The following is a 19,187-nucleotide window of genomic DNA, read 5'->3' as shown; positions in this document are numbered from 1 at the left end:
AAGCGATAGGAGGTATTCTCGCTATAGAAGAGCGGTAGGAGCTATAGAAGAGCTGCATAAATTTTTTAACTATAGAAAATCGGCAAAAGGACTTATAGATAAAGAAGAGCTGCAGAAGATCTTCTAGCTGTAGAAGAACTATAGCTAGAAATAGAAGAGCTGCAGAAGGTCTTCTATAGAAGGGCTGCAGAAGGTTTTCTAGCTATAGAAGAGCGAAAGGAAATCTGCAGAAAATCTGCAGTATATTTTGCAGCCAAAAAAAGAACGCCAGCAGGTCTTTTAGCTATAGAATAGACGCAGAAGGACTTATAGATAGAGAAGAACTGCAGAAGGTCTTCAAGCTATAGAAGAACTATAGCTAGAAATAGCTAGAAGAGCTGGAGCAGGTAGCTATAGAATAACTGCATAAGATATTATAGCCACAGAAGAGCGACAAGAGGTCTTATAGTTGCAGAAGGTTTTCTAGCTATTGAAGAGCGACAGGAGGTTTTTAGCTATAGAAGAGCTGTAGAAGGTCTTCTAGCCCCAGAAGAGATCCAGAAAGTGTAATAGTAGACCTGCAGGACTTCCTCCACCCTTAGAAGAGCAGCAGATGGTCCCCTAGCCCTAGAAGAGCTGCAGAAGGTTCTCTAGCCCTCGAAGAGCTGCAAAAGGTCTGCTAGGCAAAAAAGAATTGCGTAGCCATAGTAGAGCGGCAGGGGGTCTCCTGGCCATGGAAGAGCTGCAATTAGTCTTCTCGCCACTAAAGAGCTGCAGCCAATCTTCTCTGCCTAAAAAAGGCCTGTGGAAGGTCTTCGATTGCAAAGGTGCGCGATGACCTTTTTCATTGAAAGATCTGTGGAAGGTATTCGTTTTATAAAAGATCTCTGTGCATCTCTTTCCATAGAAGCCCTGTGGTAGGTATAAAACCCATGGAAAGACATTCTGTCTCAACTTACCGATGGTCTCTCCTCGGGTGTGGGTGTTGTCGTCGTTGGTGCCTCAGTGGTTGTTGGCCTAGTCCTAGGATAATTTCTGCGAACAAATGGCGAACGTCTTGTTGTCGTGACGACTGGAGCCTCAGTTGTGGTTGTTGTCGTAGTTGTGGTCGTGGTTGTCGTTGTGGTTGGCGGTTCAGTGGCCGGTGCCGGTGCCGGTGTTGTGGTTGGATATGTGGTATAAACTGGATTTATTTCATTCCGCACCGGTTCCGTTGGATTCAAATCCTCTTGATTGGGGAAATAACCAGGGCCATAATTATCCTTATATTGATTGTACTGCTGAGCGATTTGCATGGGTTCCAAGAGTCCTGCGGGGAAGACCTGTTCGTTGTCAATGTGATTGCTGGGTGTCACGGTGTAGACTTGTTGCGTTTCCGATGTGGGTGCTTCGGTGGTGGTAATGTCATATGAACTGGGTCTGGCAGTGGGACTGCTGGGTGTACGTCCACCAGCTGGTCTGATGACGGGGTAATTTTGTTTCAACACATCACGCTGATAGTCCAAATCTTCGGTTTGTTCCACAACTTTGGAGGAGCCGCCATACTTCTTTTTCTGTTTGATTCTCAGGGTTTGTCGTTCCTCGGGCGTGGGTTGATAGCGTATGCGATTGGGATTGCGTACCAAGGGGTTGCGGGACCCAGAGGGACGTCTCGTTGTGCTAGTGGTGGCTGCATCATTATCGTCATTATTTCTATTGTTGTTGCTACTATCCAAATTGGTGTTAATGGCGGAGCCGATGGTGTTGCGCGAACCAAATGGTCTTCGTACACGATTCAATGGCCTGCGGGTAAAGGTTTCAGTATCCGAGTTTTCATTGTTGTCCACAGTGTTGCTGGCCTTGGTCGGTTTTCTCACTCGATGTATGGGACGACGTGTGGGCCTTGTGGTGGTTTCCTGCTCCACACTGGGTGTTACCGTTGTCTGTTCTTCATTGGCGTTCTGTTGTTGTTGTTGTTGCTGTTGTTTCATATCCTTGAGATTGTTTACCAAACCAGGCAAGCTGGGTGTCAATGAAGGCAATTCCGAGGGTAGTTGATATGGATTGGGTTCATATTCCACAGGACTGTCGGTAATCTCATTTTGCACATAGGAAGGACGATGATTGGCAGGCAAATTGTTGTTGTTATTGTTGGCAACTTGTTGTCTTGGTGGCAGGGTATTGAAGTCTTCCTCAGTTGCAGGACCCACTGTGGGACTAAAGAAGGTAATACGTGGCTTAACGGTGGTGGTCTTGGGCGAAACTTCATATTCCAAGCTGACGGGGGTGTATTGGACTTGGTCGTAAGGTGAGTTGGTTTGGGCCACAAGCTTAGGACGATTACGTATGGCATCTTGTTGTTTGTAGTATTGTTTCATGCGATATTCTTCCTCAGCGGTGGTGGCGCCCAACGTAGGTCTGGTTGTTAGACGGGGGTTCTCTTCCTGGGGAGCGGGTTGATTAACATTGTGATACAAATGGCCACTGGATCCGGGGAATTCAACCTGAGCCTGAGTATTGTATGTAAAGTATGTCTGTGGAGCGGCCGTGGTAGAGGTAGTAGAAGTTGTGGTAGTGGTGGTGCTTGTCGACGATGTGGTGCTTGGTTTGGTGGCAACCTTGTAGTAATCATCGCCGGTAATTTGATTGGGTATGGGATTGAATTGGGCATAGGGATTACTCAACTGCTGATTGAAACCGTTCTGTTCCACCTTCACCGAGGTCTGGGGACGTTTCTTTTTGGGCCGTTCCTTTTGGGTGATTTGTGGTGAGGAAACTTCTTGTATGGCATCTTGATCCAGATAATAGCTATATTTGTTGCCACGATTGGCATTGCCCTTCACTCTTTGACGTGGACGATGAGTCGAAGTTTGAACCTCCTGCAATTGGGGTTGATAGTACACATTGGCTTGGGTGGTGGTCTGAGGACGTTGAGTTGTGGCAGGAACATCTTGCAACTGGGGTTGATAGTAGACATTTGTTTGCTGGGGCTGGGCGGAGGTTGGAGGTCGTTGCTTGGCCAAGTTGACCACAATCGAACCTACATGGGGCTCTGGCAACAAGATCTTGTGGAAGCCTCCAGGTGTACGATAACTCAATGGAGCCACAAAGTAGGGTATGTCATTGATGTCCTGACCTCCACTTTGTAGTTGCGACAAATAGGGCAAATCGAATTTGGTGAAGCCACCAGGAGTGGGCATACCGGCGGGTCCAACAAAGATATCGGGAGTATTTTGAGAGGGAGCATCAATGACGGCAATATTCTTGGCTGAGGCCAAGGCTTCAACCACATCGGTTTGGGTGGGTCTGGCCGAGCTGCGGTAAAGGAACATGGCCAAGGCCGGTTGATGGGCCTTTGGTTTGGGTTTCGGGGCCGGGGTGGTGAATTGTGGACTAACATAGCTCTGGAAAATGTTGGAGGGTTTCAGGGAGGTAGTTTGGGGCTTAATAGTGGTCGTTGTAATGGCAAACAAATTATTCTGAGGCTGAGCAGGAGCAATGGGATCTGGAGTATAGAACTGATTTATTTGATAGGGGTTTACGGTGGGAAGATTAGAACCGAATTTGGTATTTTGTTCAAAAGGATTTTGTGGCTGTTGTGGTTGTTGTTGTTGCTGTACCGAAGGTTGGGCCTGGGGAGCGGGGAAATTGAAAACATCATTGTAGGGCACATACAGGAACTGAGAGTCTTGAGGACCAGCTGGTCCCGAGGCCGATGGTAAATTGTTGAAATTATTTCTCAGGGGGAAAGACGATTCGGCCGGTGGATTGGTGGGGAAAACTTGAGGTGTAACCGCCTGGAGCGATGATGATGGTGTGGGCAATGGTTTGTTTTCCTTAAAGAAATTCTTCAACGACAAAGAATCCTCAATAACATTCGGCTGCAGGAAGGAAGGCTTCTGTGGCTGTTGTAATTGCTGGCTAAAGGGTTTCTGAGGCACTGGGTGGAATTCTGGTGGGAAGGCAGGTTGTTGATTGAACAGCGGTGAACTGAACAAAGTTGCTTGGGCGCCACCTCCAAAAGCATGAGAAATTTGATAGCCAGTATTTACACCAGGGGCAGCCAATTGGGCGGGACGGGCACTCTGTTGATTGAAAGGCATTTCAAATTTGAAAAACGATTGCGAGGTTGGATCTTGAGCCTTTAGCGGTGAGCTAGGTTGTCTCAGCGATTGGGTCTGGGGAGCATTGCCAAACGATTGGAATTGGAAGGGAAAATCAAATGGTGTGGGTTTTGCCGATTGCGGGGAACTGCCAAATGGAAGACCCTTTGACAATTCACTAAATTTCGAACTGGGCGGGAAGGATTGGGAATAGGTGAGAACACGACCATTGGCCGAACGATCCTTGGTTTCTGGTGTACTATCCGCCGACTGAGACAATGGCACCCAATCGAAACTATCCGATACTGCCGGACTGGCAGCCTCCAGTTGACGTGACCATTTGTCGAACGAAGAGGGTTGTTGGGCCGTGGCCAAGAGCCATAAACAAGTGGTGGCACACAAGAATTGCAGGTGTCTCGTCATCATTGCAAAGCCTGGAAAGTAATGAAAAAAGAATGTTAAAAGAAATGATTCACAGGCAAGGGGGAGAAGTGTCGAACAGGAAGTCACGTTTTGTAATAACGCGATCTAGACCACCGCTTGGGTTTTTCTGCGTTTTTGTATGTTAATTGTCTATGAGAATTGCCATGATTTTCCATTTTGAATGCCATCGACTTGAACAATTTTTTAATTGCTTAGATTGATTAACAAAGCGTGAAAGTGAATTTGTTAAGCGTTTATAATTAGATTTCTTGCGCTCGTAATACGCTAACATGTATATCGTAATTTTTTCATAATCGATTTGTTTTCATCTGCGCTTATGACCTTTTCTTTGCATGAAAAGCAAAAGAGTTAAAATTTAAAATAAAAAAAATTGTTATATTTACAAGAAATATATCTTGTCATATCTCCTCTCGGAGAATTGCAGAAAAACAACTCAGAAATTAAAAGAGAATCTTCTTAGCCATGAGCAAGAAGTCTCGTCAGAAAAGAGTACATCTTTCCCAAGAAGAGTGGAAGGGGTTCTCAGAGAAGATCAGAAAATCTTATCAGAGAAGAGAGGAAAAACTTTTAAGAGAAGTCTTAGCCATGAGAAAGAGGTCTTTTCACAAAAGAGCACATCTTTTCAAAGAAGAGTGGAAGGGCTTTTAAGATAAGAGTAGAAAAACTTCTCGGAGAAGAAACGAAAATTTTCTTAGCCACGAGAAAGAAATCTTTTCAAAAAAGAGCACATCTTCTCAAAGAAGAATGGAGCAGCTTTTAAGAGAAGAGTAGAAAAACTTCTGAGAGAAGAAAATAACATTTTCTTAGCCAAGAGGAAGAAGTTTTGTCACAGAAGACATCTTCTCAAAGAAGAGTGGAAGGGCTTCTCCGAGAGGAGCAGAAAAACTTATCAGAGAAGTGCAAAACAATTTCTCAAAGACGAAATGAAAATCTTCTTGGCATGAGCAAGTAGTATTGTCACAAAAGACATCTTCTCAGAGAAGAGTAGAAAAATTTCTCAGAGACGAAAGAAAATTTTTCTTAGCCATGAGCAAGAAGTCTTGTCACAGAAGGCATCTTCTCAAAGAAGAGTGGAAGAGCTTCTCCGAGACGAGCAGACAAACTTCTCAGAGAAGAGCAGAAAAACTTCTCAGAGATGAAAAGAAAATCTTTTTAGCCATAAGAAAGAAGTCTTCTCACAAAAGAGCACATAAGCTCGACTCGACATTAGCTCGAGCTCGACTATAAAAGACTCCCTCCCCTAGAGGTCATTTATAAAACATTATATATGTGGCTTAAAAAGCACTATCAAAAACTAGCCCATAGTAAAATCTGTCCACAGTCTATCTGTTAAAGGCTCCATCTATATTTCCTTTTTTAAAAACACTATCCCCCCAAATCACATTTTGCACTTGTTTTCCCATTCTCCCTGGTCAATGTACAGTTAATCTTCTGCTATAACAACAAATTACTGTCCTGCACTACTGCCCACAAGCACTGATCAACAATTACGATTACAACTTAATGATCAAAATCCACAACAAAAGAAGCTGAGGCAAAACAAATTCCACCAAGTGGTCAACTAACTGCCCATGCAAAGAGGACGCAGAAGAAAAAACTACAAAAACAACAAAAAACTTAATTATCATCATTTGATGCCAACAGCCCCTTTTTCTCAATGGACGATCACTTTCATTTTCGTTTGAAGGCCATCCACATAAAAATACTTACAACAAGTCGTTCCAACTCAATCCATTTCTTTCATTTTGTGGGAGAGAAAGAGAAAGCAAATGATATGAAAAAAAGCAAAGATTTGGAAACTTAATGAAATTACATGACTCTAAGCTGTTAAAACGGATATGCCCGGCTTTGTTGTTGCATTTGCAAAAACTCCAAGGCGGCATAAACTTGATTTCAATTTCATTGGAAAAGTATGTGGCTGCCACCGCTGCTGGGGTATGTTCACAGCATGATTTGACCATGCATGCGCCTAGGAGTCACTGAAACGCCTTAGAGCTGTATGGAAATGAAAGCAAAATGTGTTTATAAATCACTTGATGAAAAATGTTTGCAGTACTTGACGTCGGGTCATAACGTCGTAATGTTGTCAAATTTACATGCAGTGTGGGTCCAGCAGGCAGTAGTAACCATATTGGAAACATATCGCCTTTGGATACTGAGAAATGTGAACACATATGTGATATTTTAGAATAAATGCTACCATTTTTATACAAGGGCCCCGGAAAGTGTATTTTTATACCGTCCACCATAGCACCGACGTAGTTAAAATTGGCTAACCGACAAAGAATTGATTTTCAAGCAAAATTTCGTAAAAATATCTAAAAATTGACTCGGTGAATTGGGCTCGCTGTACCATAGTATGGATGAAATATTATGCTTGTCATTCCATTTGTAATACCTCGAAATATACCATTTAGACCCCACAGAGTACATCTATTGTTGATCAGCACAAAAGTCTATGTCGATTTAGAAATGTCTGTTGGTCTGTCTATATGTCCGTCTATAGTGCTAGCCTCCGAACGAAATCGAGTGGGTTGATAAAGTTTTACTCAGATGTGTGTTTGGTATGCGGGATTTTTATACCCTACACCACAAGGTGGTCAGGGTATTATGTCTTTGTGCATTTGTTTGTAACAGGCAGAAGGAAACGAGATAGACCCATTCTTCCTTTTGATAATCTGCATAGAATCACATTCTGAGTCGATTTATGCATGTCCGTCCGTCTGTCCATGTATTTTTGTAAACAAAGTACAGGTCGCATTTATTGCCCGATCCAGATGAAATTTTGCAAAGATCTTTTGTTTGGCCCAAGGACGAACCCTATTGAAATTGGAGATAATCGGTAAAAATTTAGATATAGCTCCCATATATATCTTCGTCCGATTTGCCTTTTATTGTGCACCAAACGTGTAATATCAGCCCGAATTGTATGGAATTTTGCATATACAAATTAGGCCTGAAAATATGTATGCCAAATTTGATATGAAATCGGTTCAGCTATAGCTCTCATATATATTGTTCATCCGATTTGTTATTTTTGTCCACCGCCGTCGTAATATGCACTATGCAACAATCATATTTGGGGAAATTTATCAAATACAGCTCAGAAATACATTTGCTAAATTTTATCGAGATCGCACCAAACGTCTAATATTTGTCCAAATGGGATGGAATTTGGCACTTACGACCGAATTGAGTCTAGAAGCTAGTATGTCAAATTTGGTGAAGATCGGTTCAGATATAGCTATAGCTTCCATATATATTATTCATCCGATTATATTTGTTACCCACAACCGTAATATGCACTCCGTAACAACGATATTCAGGGAAATATATCAAATACAGCTCAGAAATATAATTGCCAAATTTTATCGAGATCGGTTCAGATTTAGATAAAGCTCCCATATATATCTTTATCCGATTTCAAATAATTTGTGCACCAAATGGGCAATACAATTCCGAATTTAAAAGATACAAATGCTTCGTCATATTTAGGCCTTTGAACTTTAAATTATAATTATAATCATAGGGTGTATGATTGAATTCTCCCATAAAAACTTTTAATTGTTATGTGGAGCTCTACTTAATTAGCAAAATGGTGTAGGGTATCATAAAGTCGGTCCCGCCCGACTTTAAGACTTTCTTTACTGGTTGGAATTGAATATGGGGTATATAGGTCAACGTTTTGCTATAGCTCCCATATAACTGTACCGCCTCATTTATGGCTTTTTTGGTGTTTTTGGCACACTTTTAACCCGAATTTGCCGTAAATTGCCACTATGTGTTAATGTATGAAATATCCTAGCGTAGAACTGTCAATAGAGGTCTAAGTTTTGGTAAAGTCCCCATATCATTGTACCTCCAGATATCTGGTATTTTAATTATCTCAAAATTCGTATTTGAAGTTCCTAATGGATACTACAGCGACATTACTCACTGGAATTGTTTTACATTTCGTATTTTAAATTTCTAATGTCACACTTTTTCCGGGAATTATTTCAAATTTTGTAATGGGTACTACAACCTATGACAACACATTATCGACCGGAATTGTTTTAAGTTTCGCATTTGAATGCCGTAATGGTCTATGACAAAAATTGCCCATGCGGGTCCACTTCCTCGTATGGGTCCCAAAATAACAGTATTTTTACGATTCTAGCAGTATTTTTCAATTGATTTTTTTTTTCAAAATTTGAACATTTCTTCCAAATGTTGGAGGGTATTCAAAGTTCGGGATGTCTGAACTTACTGCCTTTTTACCCATTTCACTCAAGCTGAGAAAGAATTTCACACATTAGCTCTATAGGGTGTCTTTTATAGACAAACCATGTGTATTACGTAGACGAGTTTTACAAAGTGACTTCTATAGCTGAAGACTAAATTCTGTCCAGAATAAGTCTTTTGAAGCAGTAATAATAAGCGTCTATTATTAACAAGCTCTTGAGTATTTCAGACTTTCTGAACAAGTTCTACAGCAGCGCTCGTCAAAATAACGCCCATGGGAAATTTACCACGCTTCCTTCGCACACCATCATGGTTTTGTGTAAAAACTCAGATCGATAAACTCAACACCATAAGTACCAACTCCTATTTCAATGAAATAGGTCCGGTAGCTTGACTTCATGACTTTTTATTTCGCAAGTTATTAGAGCACAAACAAAGTTTACCGATGAAGGTTACCCAAAGTTCGGCCCGGCCGAACTTACTGCTTTTTGACTTGTTGTCTTTATGGACTGATCTGGGCAGGCTTTCCGTTGGATGCCTACGAAACTTATTTGCGGTCCTCTCATAATTTTTTTTTATCGCATGTCTTTGTCCAATTTCAATCCCAAAGTCTTGGATCACCGAAAACGCAATGGTGGAGATATTACGTATTAGATTTTCCTTTCACTTACCATTTCCATTAGGGAGTATAAAAAAATTCACTTTCAATTGTTTTTCATCTGAAATCGCACTGTCCGAAAAACGCCCTATTAAAATAGTTTACGAGCATTGTTTCCAAATGGTCGTCAAGATGATGACAACAAAAATACTTTTCTGATTATGGTAATCACAAAATAGATGATGATAATAACAATTTTGCTGGGATAACCATTATAACGATGCCACTGCCCTTAGCAGAGCACTCTATTGTCCATCGTCTAAATAGTCTCTTAGCATCTTTTATGGTCAATGACGTCTTTAACGTCATTTTTAAGATCATGTTATGACATTTGAGCGTTTAATTTTGCAATCTGTTTTGTTTTATGTTGCAAGTGAAAGTAATGCAGTGTTACATTGAAAATTACACACACATATATAAATTCATAAATAAATTCGCAGATACTTGCAACCCTAATTATAAAAGTTATCGCCTTTACCAAAAAATAAAACAAAAGGAAGAAAACTCAAAGCAATTTGTTTTTCCCTCCCAGTCAAAAAGAAAATGCTTTCTCATGTGGATATATACTACTCTATCTCTTATGTGGAGCGGTGTTGGATTCCTTTCTCTCTCCAGTGATTTATCGCATCATGTAAACAAAATAGAGATTAATATGGCCTTGAACTCTTTCGCATAGCTTTTGGTTACGTGAAAGCCAGTACCAATCAATTTCTTTGCACCTGGTTCAAATTATCGGCAGGTGCAACTGCATGTAATTCGGACGAGATGTGAAGTACTTTAATAACTTAAATTTTGGTTAGAGTTATTTCTCATAACCTAAGGGGGAAAGTTTGTCTTCAAATATGACCAGATACGAGTCCATATAAATAGATCAGACAAGCTTTAGTGAGACTCTTCCATAGACGAGAACTAGAGGCATCTATAATTAAGAATACCTAAACGGTGTATTTTGTAGATGAAGTCTAGAGGGAGTTTTTTTTTTAATTAGATCTAAACGGCCAATTTTATAGAGGGGAGTCTTTTATATGTGTAGTTAATTTATGGGAGAGTTGAAAAAGGGAGTCTTTTACAGATCTAGAGGGTGTTATATATACAAAATCTAGAAGGAATCTGTTAAAGATAAAATCCAATGGGAGTCTTTTACAGACAACATCTTGTTTAAAAACAAGTTCCAAAGGGAATATTTAAAAGAGGCAGTATCTATTATGGAGCGAGTCTATTTTTGGACGAATTGTAACTTTTTTATAGACGAGATCTAGATGGCGTCTTTTATAGTTTAGAACTGGAGGAAGATTTTTTTGTAGGCTAGAGCTGTAGATTTTGCATTTTTTGGTTTGCCTTTTACAGACGACATCTAAAGGAAGTCTTTTATGGGCAGAATCAAGAAGGAATATTTTGAAGAAGAACTTCTCCCTCTGAACTTGTCTTTTACAGACAAGATCTGGGGGAAGTTGTTTAAAGAAAAAAAAACTAGAGGGAATGTTTTAGAGAGGCAGTATTGTTTGTAGCGTAAGGAAATCTTTTTTAGACGAGATCTACAAGGATTTTAGAGAGGCAGTATTGTTTGTAAGAATAATTTCTCATAACCTAAAGGTTTTCCCCCTTTTGTCTTTAAATATGACCAGATAGGAGTCCATATAAATACATGAGACAAGCTTTAGTGAGACCCTTCCATAGACGAGAACTAGAGGCGTCTATAATAAAGAATATCTAAACGGTGTATTTTGTAGATGAAATCTAGAGGGAGTTTTTTTTTTATAAATGAGATCTAAACGGCCAATTTTATAGACGAGATTCAGAGGGAGCCTTTTATATACGTAGTTAATTTATGGGAGAGTTGAAAAAGAGAGTCTTTTACAGATCTAGAGGGTGCTATATATATAAAATCTAGAAGGAATCTGTTAAAGATAAAATCCAATGGGAGTCTTTTACAGACAAGATCTTGTTTAAAAACAAGTTCCAAAGGGGATATTTAAAAGGGGATATTTATAGACGAGATCTAGATGGCGTCTTTTATAGGTTAGAAGAAGATGGAGATTTTTTTGTAGGCTAGAGCTGTAGATTTTGTGTTTTTTGGTTTGCATTTTACAGACGACATCTAAAGGAAGTCTTTTGTAGACGCGATCTACACGGTGTCTTTTATGGGCAGAATCAAGAAGGAATATTTTAAAGAAGAACTTCTCCCTCTGAACTTGTCTTTTGTAGACAAGATCTGGGGGAAGTTGTTTAAAGAAAAACACTAGAGGGAGTATTTAAGAGAGGCAGTATTGTTTGTAGCGTAAGGAAATCTTTTTTAGACGAGATCTACAAGGTATCATTTATGGACGAAATCTAGAAGGAATATTTGAAAGAAGAAAACCAAAATAAATATTTTATAGACAAGATCTGTTGGAAGTTTTTTAAAGACAGGATCTAGAGGGGGTATCTTTTGTAGAGCGAGTCAATTTCTGGGAGAAGTAAAGAGTTAGTTTTTTGCAGCCAAAAGCTAAAGTAAGTCTTTTTGTAGACGAGATGAAGAGGACGTCTTTTATTGGTTATGTCTAGAGGCAGATTTTTGTAGGCGACCTCTAGATGTTATATCTTTGTGGTTATTTTTTACAGACGGGATCTTAATGAAGTATTTTGTGTCTTTTATGGAGGAAATATTTTAAAGATGAAATCACGAGGGATCTGTTATACACAAGATCTAGTGAAAGTGATTTAAGGATAGAATCCAAAGGGTATATTTTAGTGAGGGAGCATCTTTTATAGAGTGATTCTATTTATGGGTGAATAGTAGAGTTAGTATTTTACATACGCGAACTAAAGTAGGTTTTTTGTATACCTCTAGATATTGTATTTAGGTGATTTACCTTTTACAGACGAGATATAAATGAAGTCTTTTGTAGACGAGATCTACACTGTGTCTTCCATGGACGAAATCTAGAAGGAATATTTTAAGGATGAACCCCAGAGGGAGTTTTTCATACAGAAGATCTGGTGGAAGTTATTTAAAGAAAATATCTAGAGAAGTACTTTAGAGAGGCAGTATTATTTGTAGCGTAAGGAAATCTTTGTTAGACGAGATCTACACGGTGTCTTTTATGGACGAAATCTAAAAGGAATATTTGAAAGAAGAAATCAAGAGTGAATCTTTTATAGACAAAATATGCTGGAAGTTGTTAAAAGACAGGATCTAGAGGGAGTACTTTAGAGAGGGGGTATCGTTTGTAGAGCGAGTCTATTTCTGGGCGAATTAAAGAGTTAGTCTTTTACAGGCAAAAGCTAAAGTAATTCTTTTTGTAGACGAGATGTAGAGGGCGTCTTTTATTGCTTAGATCTAGAGGTAGATTTTTGTAGACGTCCTCTAAATGTTGTATTTTTGTGGTTTAGCTCTAGAGTGGAAGCCCTAGAGAGAGACTTTTGGCAAAGACATATAATATAATAAGATGGGACATTACATTGTCATTTTTCTTCAACAGATGGCGTTGGTAGTGGAAAAATATGTTAATGTCACGATATCGTGACATAGCATTATGTTATAATTTAACAGAGCTGATGCTTTTCAAGGGTTGTTGTTGAGTTTATCGATTCAATGTACAAGGAAATGCTCTGGAATAGATTTTTGAGAGCATGTCTATCATAGCTGATATTTTTTCCCGCGTATTTCCGTCATTTTTCGGCGATACAGGAATAACATATTTTTCTAAAATTTTGTATTGCATTTCTGTTATGTCGCCTGCCATCTATTACCTGATATACACTTTTGGTAAGCTAGTTTGTAGTTGATATCTAGAGGGAGTCTTTGTAGATGAGATCTAAAGGGAGTTTTTTTAGAGACGAGATCCAGAGGATGTTCCTAAGAGACGACATCCAGTAGGAGAACAGATCCAGAAGGAGTCTTTTATAGACTACATCTGGAGGGGGAATTTTTGTAGCCGACCCATAGTAAGGTTGTTATAGTAGGAGATCTCTAGATGTAGTATTTTTGTTTGGGTTAACTCTGAAGTTACGTCCTTTTGCAGGCGAGCTTTAGAGGAAGTCTTTTGCAGACGATAAATAGAGGAATTTTTGGTTTACGAGATCTATAGGGAATTTTCATATACAGTGTTGTCCATATTCGACGGACCCATCTGGCAACGAAATAACTTTTGACAGAGATGTCACATCGCTTAATGACATACCGCGTTTGAAGCGTCAGTCCAAGCAGATTTTTACCATGAACCAATACACGCCACGCGAGCGCTCTGAAATAGTTGAAATTTACATTCAACAGAAGAAATCAATTGTGAAAACTCAACGTCCTTTTAAAACATTAAAAATAAAAATATGCAAATCGCATTGATTTGCATTTGTTCCCGTACAAAATTCAATTGACGCAAAGAATGTTGCCTGCGGACAAGCCTCGTCGATTGGAATGGGCCCAAAGAGTCATGGGTCCGTCGAATATAGGCAACCCAGACGAGTTTTTGAGGGTGCCTTCAATGGATGTGAACTTAATCGCGTCTTTTATAGACTAGGTCCAGAGGAGGTCTTGCGTGAAGCTCGAATAGGAGTTTTCCATAAATAAAAGTCTCATATAGACGAGCTTTACAGGGAGTAATTAAAAACCGCTATTTTTTTCTATGAAGGTTCTTCTGTGCTTATAATGGCTCCATCTGCTCCTCTGCCTCTATGCTAGTATATTGGTCATTGTTTGATAATTTTGTAGACCTTTTATATCAGGTAAGCTCTAGGGGACGCCGTTTATAGACGATTGTAGGAAGTAGTTTCATTTGCATTAGTTCTAGAGGATCTGTTATAAAAGGTCGTCGTTTGTAAACAAGTTATCGAGGTTGCCTTCTGTATACGTCTTTTAGAAGTCGTCTTTTAAGAACCAATTTTAGAAAATTATATAAGGAAACTTTTATAGACGAATTTTTGGGAGAGATGCCTTTTAAAGGTGAGGTCTAGATGGCGCCATTTATATACGGGAGTTGGAAGCAATTTCATTTCGATTAGCTCTATAGGATAAATTTTGTAGAAAAGTTCTCGAAACTACATATATGAAGGTAGCTTCGAGATATTTTCTATTCTATTTAAATCTTTTGTAGACAAGTTCTAGAGGTCGCCTTTTATATAGGACTTATAGAGGGAGCTTACCTGAGAAAAACACACTTTAGAAATTGTCTACGAAGGGAGCTTCCTCTATATATCGGCCTCTAGAAGTCATCTATAAAGGCTCCCTCGAGAACTTATAAACAAAAGACTTATATATACTAGCTCAGGGAGCAGTTTTTTAGTGATTTGGCCTAGAGAGCGTTCGTTATTAATAAGGCATTGAACAGTCATAGGAGTCGGTAAAAAGTCGTTTGGGAGGTCTGGTGACAAAACTAAAGCCTCAAAAGTCCTGGCTGTTTCTCATGCTACCATTGTGTAAATTTTTAATTGCCATTGCTGTCTAATTCACCATTTGGATTCATTTTAAATCCGCAATATGTTTGTTGTTTTTGTTCTATTGTTGCTGAATTACAAGCATGGCCAACAAATGGAATCATGGGCGTTTTGGTCACGGCCAGCTTAAATAGTTGTAATTTAAAACAAACAAAACAAAACAATTTTTTTGCGTAGCTCTGACAAATGACATCAAAATCACGATCGGTGCGTTTTACAAGAATTCAAGGTTAATAGGATTACATTACCCCAACGGCCGATAGTTGTATTTCCTAAATATTTGAATGTGAATGATTGACATCGTGGCAAAGTATGCGAGGTGGTAAATCGGATTTCACAATCCGACCGGTGGTATGATTACCAAAAAAGGTTCCCAAAATAAGACTCAGGTTTCGGAATATTTCAATTAAATCGACACTTGGAGTGTCAATCGATCGAATAAGTGAGTAAGTGCGTGTGTGAATGAGTGCGTCAATAGATGACTGAATGATTGACGCTATTATGCAATATGTCATTAAGCTATATTAAAGTGACGTTTTGACTCGAAAATCCATCAATTGAAACGGTGGGAGATCTAATTTTGTTTTTGGCCAAAATTGTTTTGCTCTGCTTTACTTTAAGACCCGTTCGTTGTTGTTTCTGGTTTTCGTTTGTTTCTGCTGGTGTTGAAAACGTGTGATACAATTACAAAAAATTGAGCTGACATTGAATTGAAAAGTTGTAATTGAATATTGAATTTGAAAACAAAAATAGAAAAGCAAAAAGACACAGCAATCACTCAAGTAGACAATTAATTTCAAACATAATAACAATGATTTAATGATGATCATCATAATGACGATAATGATGATGGTGGTATTGGAAATGTTGTTGATGATGATAATGTTGAACTTACCATAAAATAACGAAAGCAATTGGATTGAAACAAAAAATGTGTGTTTTTTTGTACAGAAAATAAAATCTGCAAAAAAAAAAAAAACAAAAAAAATACAAAATTAATTAATTAATTTGCAGTCGAGTGCATATGTTTGTATGTCATTGATAAAGTGGTTGTTAATTAGAAATATAAACAATGGATATATTATAAATTTGAAATTAATTTTTGATTTAAATGAACAATGCAGAAAATTGCTCAATTTGTCTGATGGATGGATAAATGGGTTCAATCTACATTTTGTTCAAATCGATGTAGGGGTAATGTTTTGTAGGTCGCCGCTATTGAAAGCATATGGGTCAAGACGATACGTCTAGACAAACTGGGAAAAGAGGGTGGTGGAGTTAATTGACAAAGTTTTTTTTGAAAAGAAGAAGAGGGAGGTGTTTTGGATGATCTAAAAAGGGATCATACAATTTTAAGGCGGTTTTTTGAATTCTGAAGAGTTCATAGATTAATGGACGACAGATAATGCTATAAACCAGTAAGGAAAGGTCAAAAATCGAACTAGTCGGTCTCACCGACTTTCTATGTGAATTTAGTAGACCTCTCGTAAAAAAAAAATATATTGGGAATTTATGTGAAGTAGATCATACTAACTATGAACCTTATTTGAATGCATATCATGGCTTTAGAGTAGCCAAAATTTGGGAGCTATATTCAACCACCACCATTCGGAATGAATATGAAAATTTTCAAAAAATAAAATTCTGTTAAAATTTTAAAAATACCGAATATATCCATAATATTGGGGTCTTTACGACGTGGACCTACATTGGCATTGTTTGTCATAAGCCATTACCATATTCAAATTCGAAACTTGAAATCAGCGGTGAATAATGTAGCTAAAATCATCAAAATATCGCATATAGGGAGGTACCGTTATATCGGAGCTGTGCGAAGACCTGGTCAAGCATAGACAATTTTCAGTCACTGGCTGTAGCATCCATTACAAACTACAAATACGACATCTCAATTGCGAACTTCAGATACAAAATTTGAAACAATTCCGGTAAATAATGTTGCTAAAATCATCAAAATACCGAATATCGGGGGGGTACAGTTATATGGGGGCTATATGAAGACGTGGACCTACATAGCGCATTTTCAATACCAAAAGCCCTGCAGACATAATACACATTTGACTAAATTTTTATCAACTTACTTCATTTCGTTCGAAAGCTAGAGTGATTTCCCCAGACGGACGGATGGATGGGCGGACGGACATTGATAAATCGACATAGAATTTTATGCTGATCAAGAATATATATACTTTGTGGGGTCTAAAATGTATATTTCGAGGTGTTACAAACGGAATGACAAACTTAATATACCCTCCATACTATGGTGGAGGGTATAAAAATATTTAGTGGAGCAATAGATATACCGAGCCGAGTATCACCAAAAGGAACAAATCAGCTGAAAATGAAAAAAAAACCTATGCAATTTGGGCTGATATTACCTATATGGTGGACAATAACCATAAAATCTAATGAAGATGTATATCGAAGGTATATAAAAATCTGTACCGATCTCGATAAAATTTGGCAGAGGTATTTCTGGTACCAAATATCATTGTTGTGAAGTGCATATTACGCAAGTGAGGGACTTTAACACCAAATCGCATGAGGTTTGTATATGGGAGCTATAGCTATATCTAAACCGATTTTCACCAAAAGTTGAAGTACTGACTTCTGTGCTGAATTTCGTCGAAAGTGCCAAAATTCAGTCCACTTGGGCTGATGTTAGTCATTTGGTGCACAATAAACCTGAAATCAGATAAAGAGATATATATGGGAGCTATATCCACATCTGAACCGATTTTGACAAAATTTTAGGTACTTCTTTCAGAGCTGTATCTGATATCTGGTACCAACGGTCATTCTCGTGGAGTGAATATTACGATTTTGAGGGACTTAAAATCCAAATCGGATGAAACATATATACAGGGTGAGATAAAAAAAACTGCAAAAAAGTCAAACGTCATAATTTTTACTTTTTTTTTAAATTTTATTGAAAGCAAAAAATGTCGGAAACTGCATCAAATTTTAGAATAAGTTTAGATTTGTTCGAATTGGTCACCTTTGGCAGGAATTATGGCCTTCAAACGGCCAATGAAACCGTCACACGCTGCCCGAATGTTGCTCGGCGGTATTTTGGCCCATTCCTGGCGAAGCTCTTGCTTGAGGTGATGGATACTTTGGTATTATTTTGTGCCAACCTTGCTTTCCAAAATACTCCAGACACAATAGTCCAGTGGATTGGTATCCGGAGATTTTGGTGGCCATTGTGCGCTGAAAGTGAAGCGAGGAACCTAATTTTGTAACCATTCTTGGGTGGCGTGTGCTGAGTGCGATGGTACTGAGACCTGTTGGAATTTTCAAAGGTCTGCGCCAAACTGTTTGCGTCCCCAGGACTTTAATGCACCCTCGCGATAGTATTCGATAATATTTATTCTGTTGCCACGGTCGATTAATACGAGGGGAGAGCGACCATCGACTGTTATGGCGGCCCACACCATCACCTGGTGGCCAACCGAAGTAGCACATTTCTAGCTGATCTCTTTGGCAAGTAAACACGATCATTTTGTTTGTTCACTGCTGGACAATGAATGTTTTCTCATCGGAGAAAACCAAATTCGGTAGTTTACCATTTTCAGCTAAGCAAATCTTTAGCTCGTTTGAGTCTATTTGTTGCGGTGTGAGTAATTGCAATTTTTGGCATTTAAATGGGTTTACCCCGAGCTCATTTTTCAATATTTGCAGCATGAAATATTGCGATATGTTCAGAAGGCCTTTTATTTGGTTTCCTTGGAGCCTTTCTATCATGTGCGACCACAGGACTTCCATAGTCAGAAAGCATTAATAAGCTCTTTAATTTAAACAGAAGGTATTCTCCAGGTTTTTAGTTGATTTTAACCCTTTTACGGGTCTTCTATTGTTAAAAGATCTGCTATATATCATTTAAAAGTCAGAAGGCCTTTACATGTTGTTTATAAGGAGCGAACCATAAACAAATCAACGAGACATTATTTTGGTCCTCTAGAGAGAAACAGAGCTGTCAAATACTGCAGAGTTTCAACTATTTTTTTTTAGGCGGAAGACTTTTAGCTGACCTTCAATGGTATTATATATATGGATCTGTGATAGGTCTTCTGTTGATAGAAGATCTTCAACTGTTCTTCCATAAAAAGAAGGCCTTCCAAAAAAAAATTTGATATGTTACTCTCAGCCTTTTATAATGAAGTTGCATTGTTTTTTTACAAAAACAAAAAAAAAAAAAAAAAAACTTCCACAGGTTTTTAAGGATCCTACAAAACTTCAACACCTCTCCTATAGGTAAAAGATCTTCGACAAGAACGACGAAGTCCTACAGATCATCCATAGACAGTGGATAGTAGACTTCATAGATAGAAGACTCGGAAGAAGTGGTTTATTGACAGCCGCAGTTTACA

The 19,187-nt window shown here is 38.7% G+C and overlaps 1 protein-coding gene across 2 annotated transcripts in view; it reads right to left on the bottom strand.

Annotated features, from left to right (window-relative positions):
- LOC101894575 (mucin-2) overlaps positions 1-19,187 on the bottom strand; it is a 63,309-nt gene that overhangs the window by 2,333 nt on the left and 41,789 nt on the right. Inside the window, exons 2-3 of one of the 2 annotated variants that reach the window (XM_011297867.3) lie at positions 15,695-15,760; positions 939-4,495 (exon numbers count right to left, since the gene is read on the bottom strand). In XM_011297867.3, coding sequence (XP_011296169.1) covers positions 939-4,487 — 3,549 coding nt within the window. In that variant the 5' untranslated portion in view covers positions 4,488-4,495; positions 15,695-15,760. The remainder of the gene's footprint in view (positions 1-938; positions 4,496-15,694; positions 15,761-19,187) is intronic. The other variant, XM_005176514.4, reaches the window with a different exon arrangement.

This window comes from Musca domestica, unplaced genomic scaffold (genome assembly GCF_030504385.1).
Source record: "Musca domestica strain aabys unplaced genomic scaffold, Musca_domestica.polishedcontigs.V.1.1 35, whole genome shotgun sequence".
NCBI lineage: Eukaryota > Metazoa > Arthropoda > Insecta > Diptera > Muscidae > Musca > Musca domestica.
The sequence above is the reverse complement of the archived record's forward strand: the minus strand, read 5'-3'. Positions and strand labels throughout refer to the sequence as shown.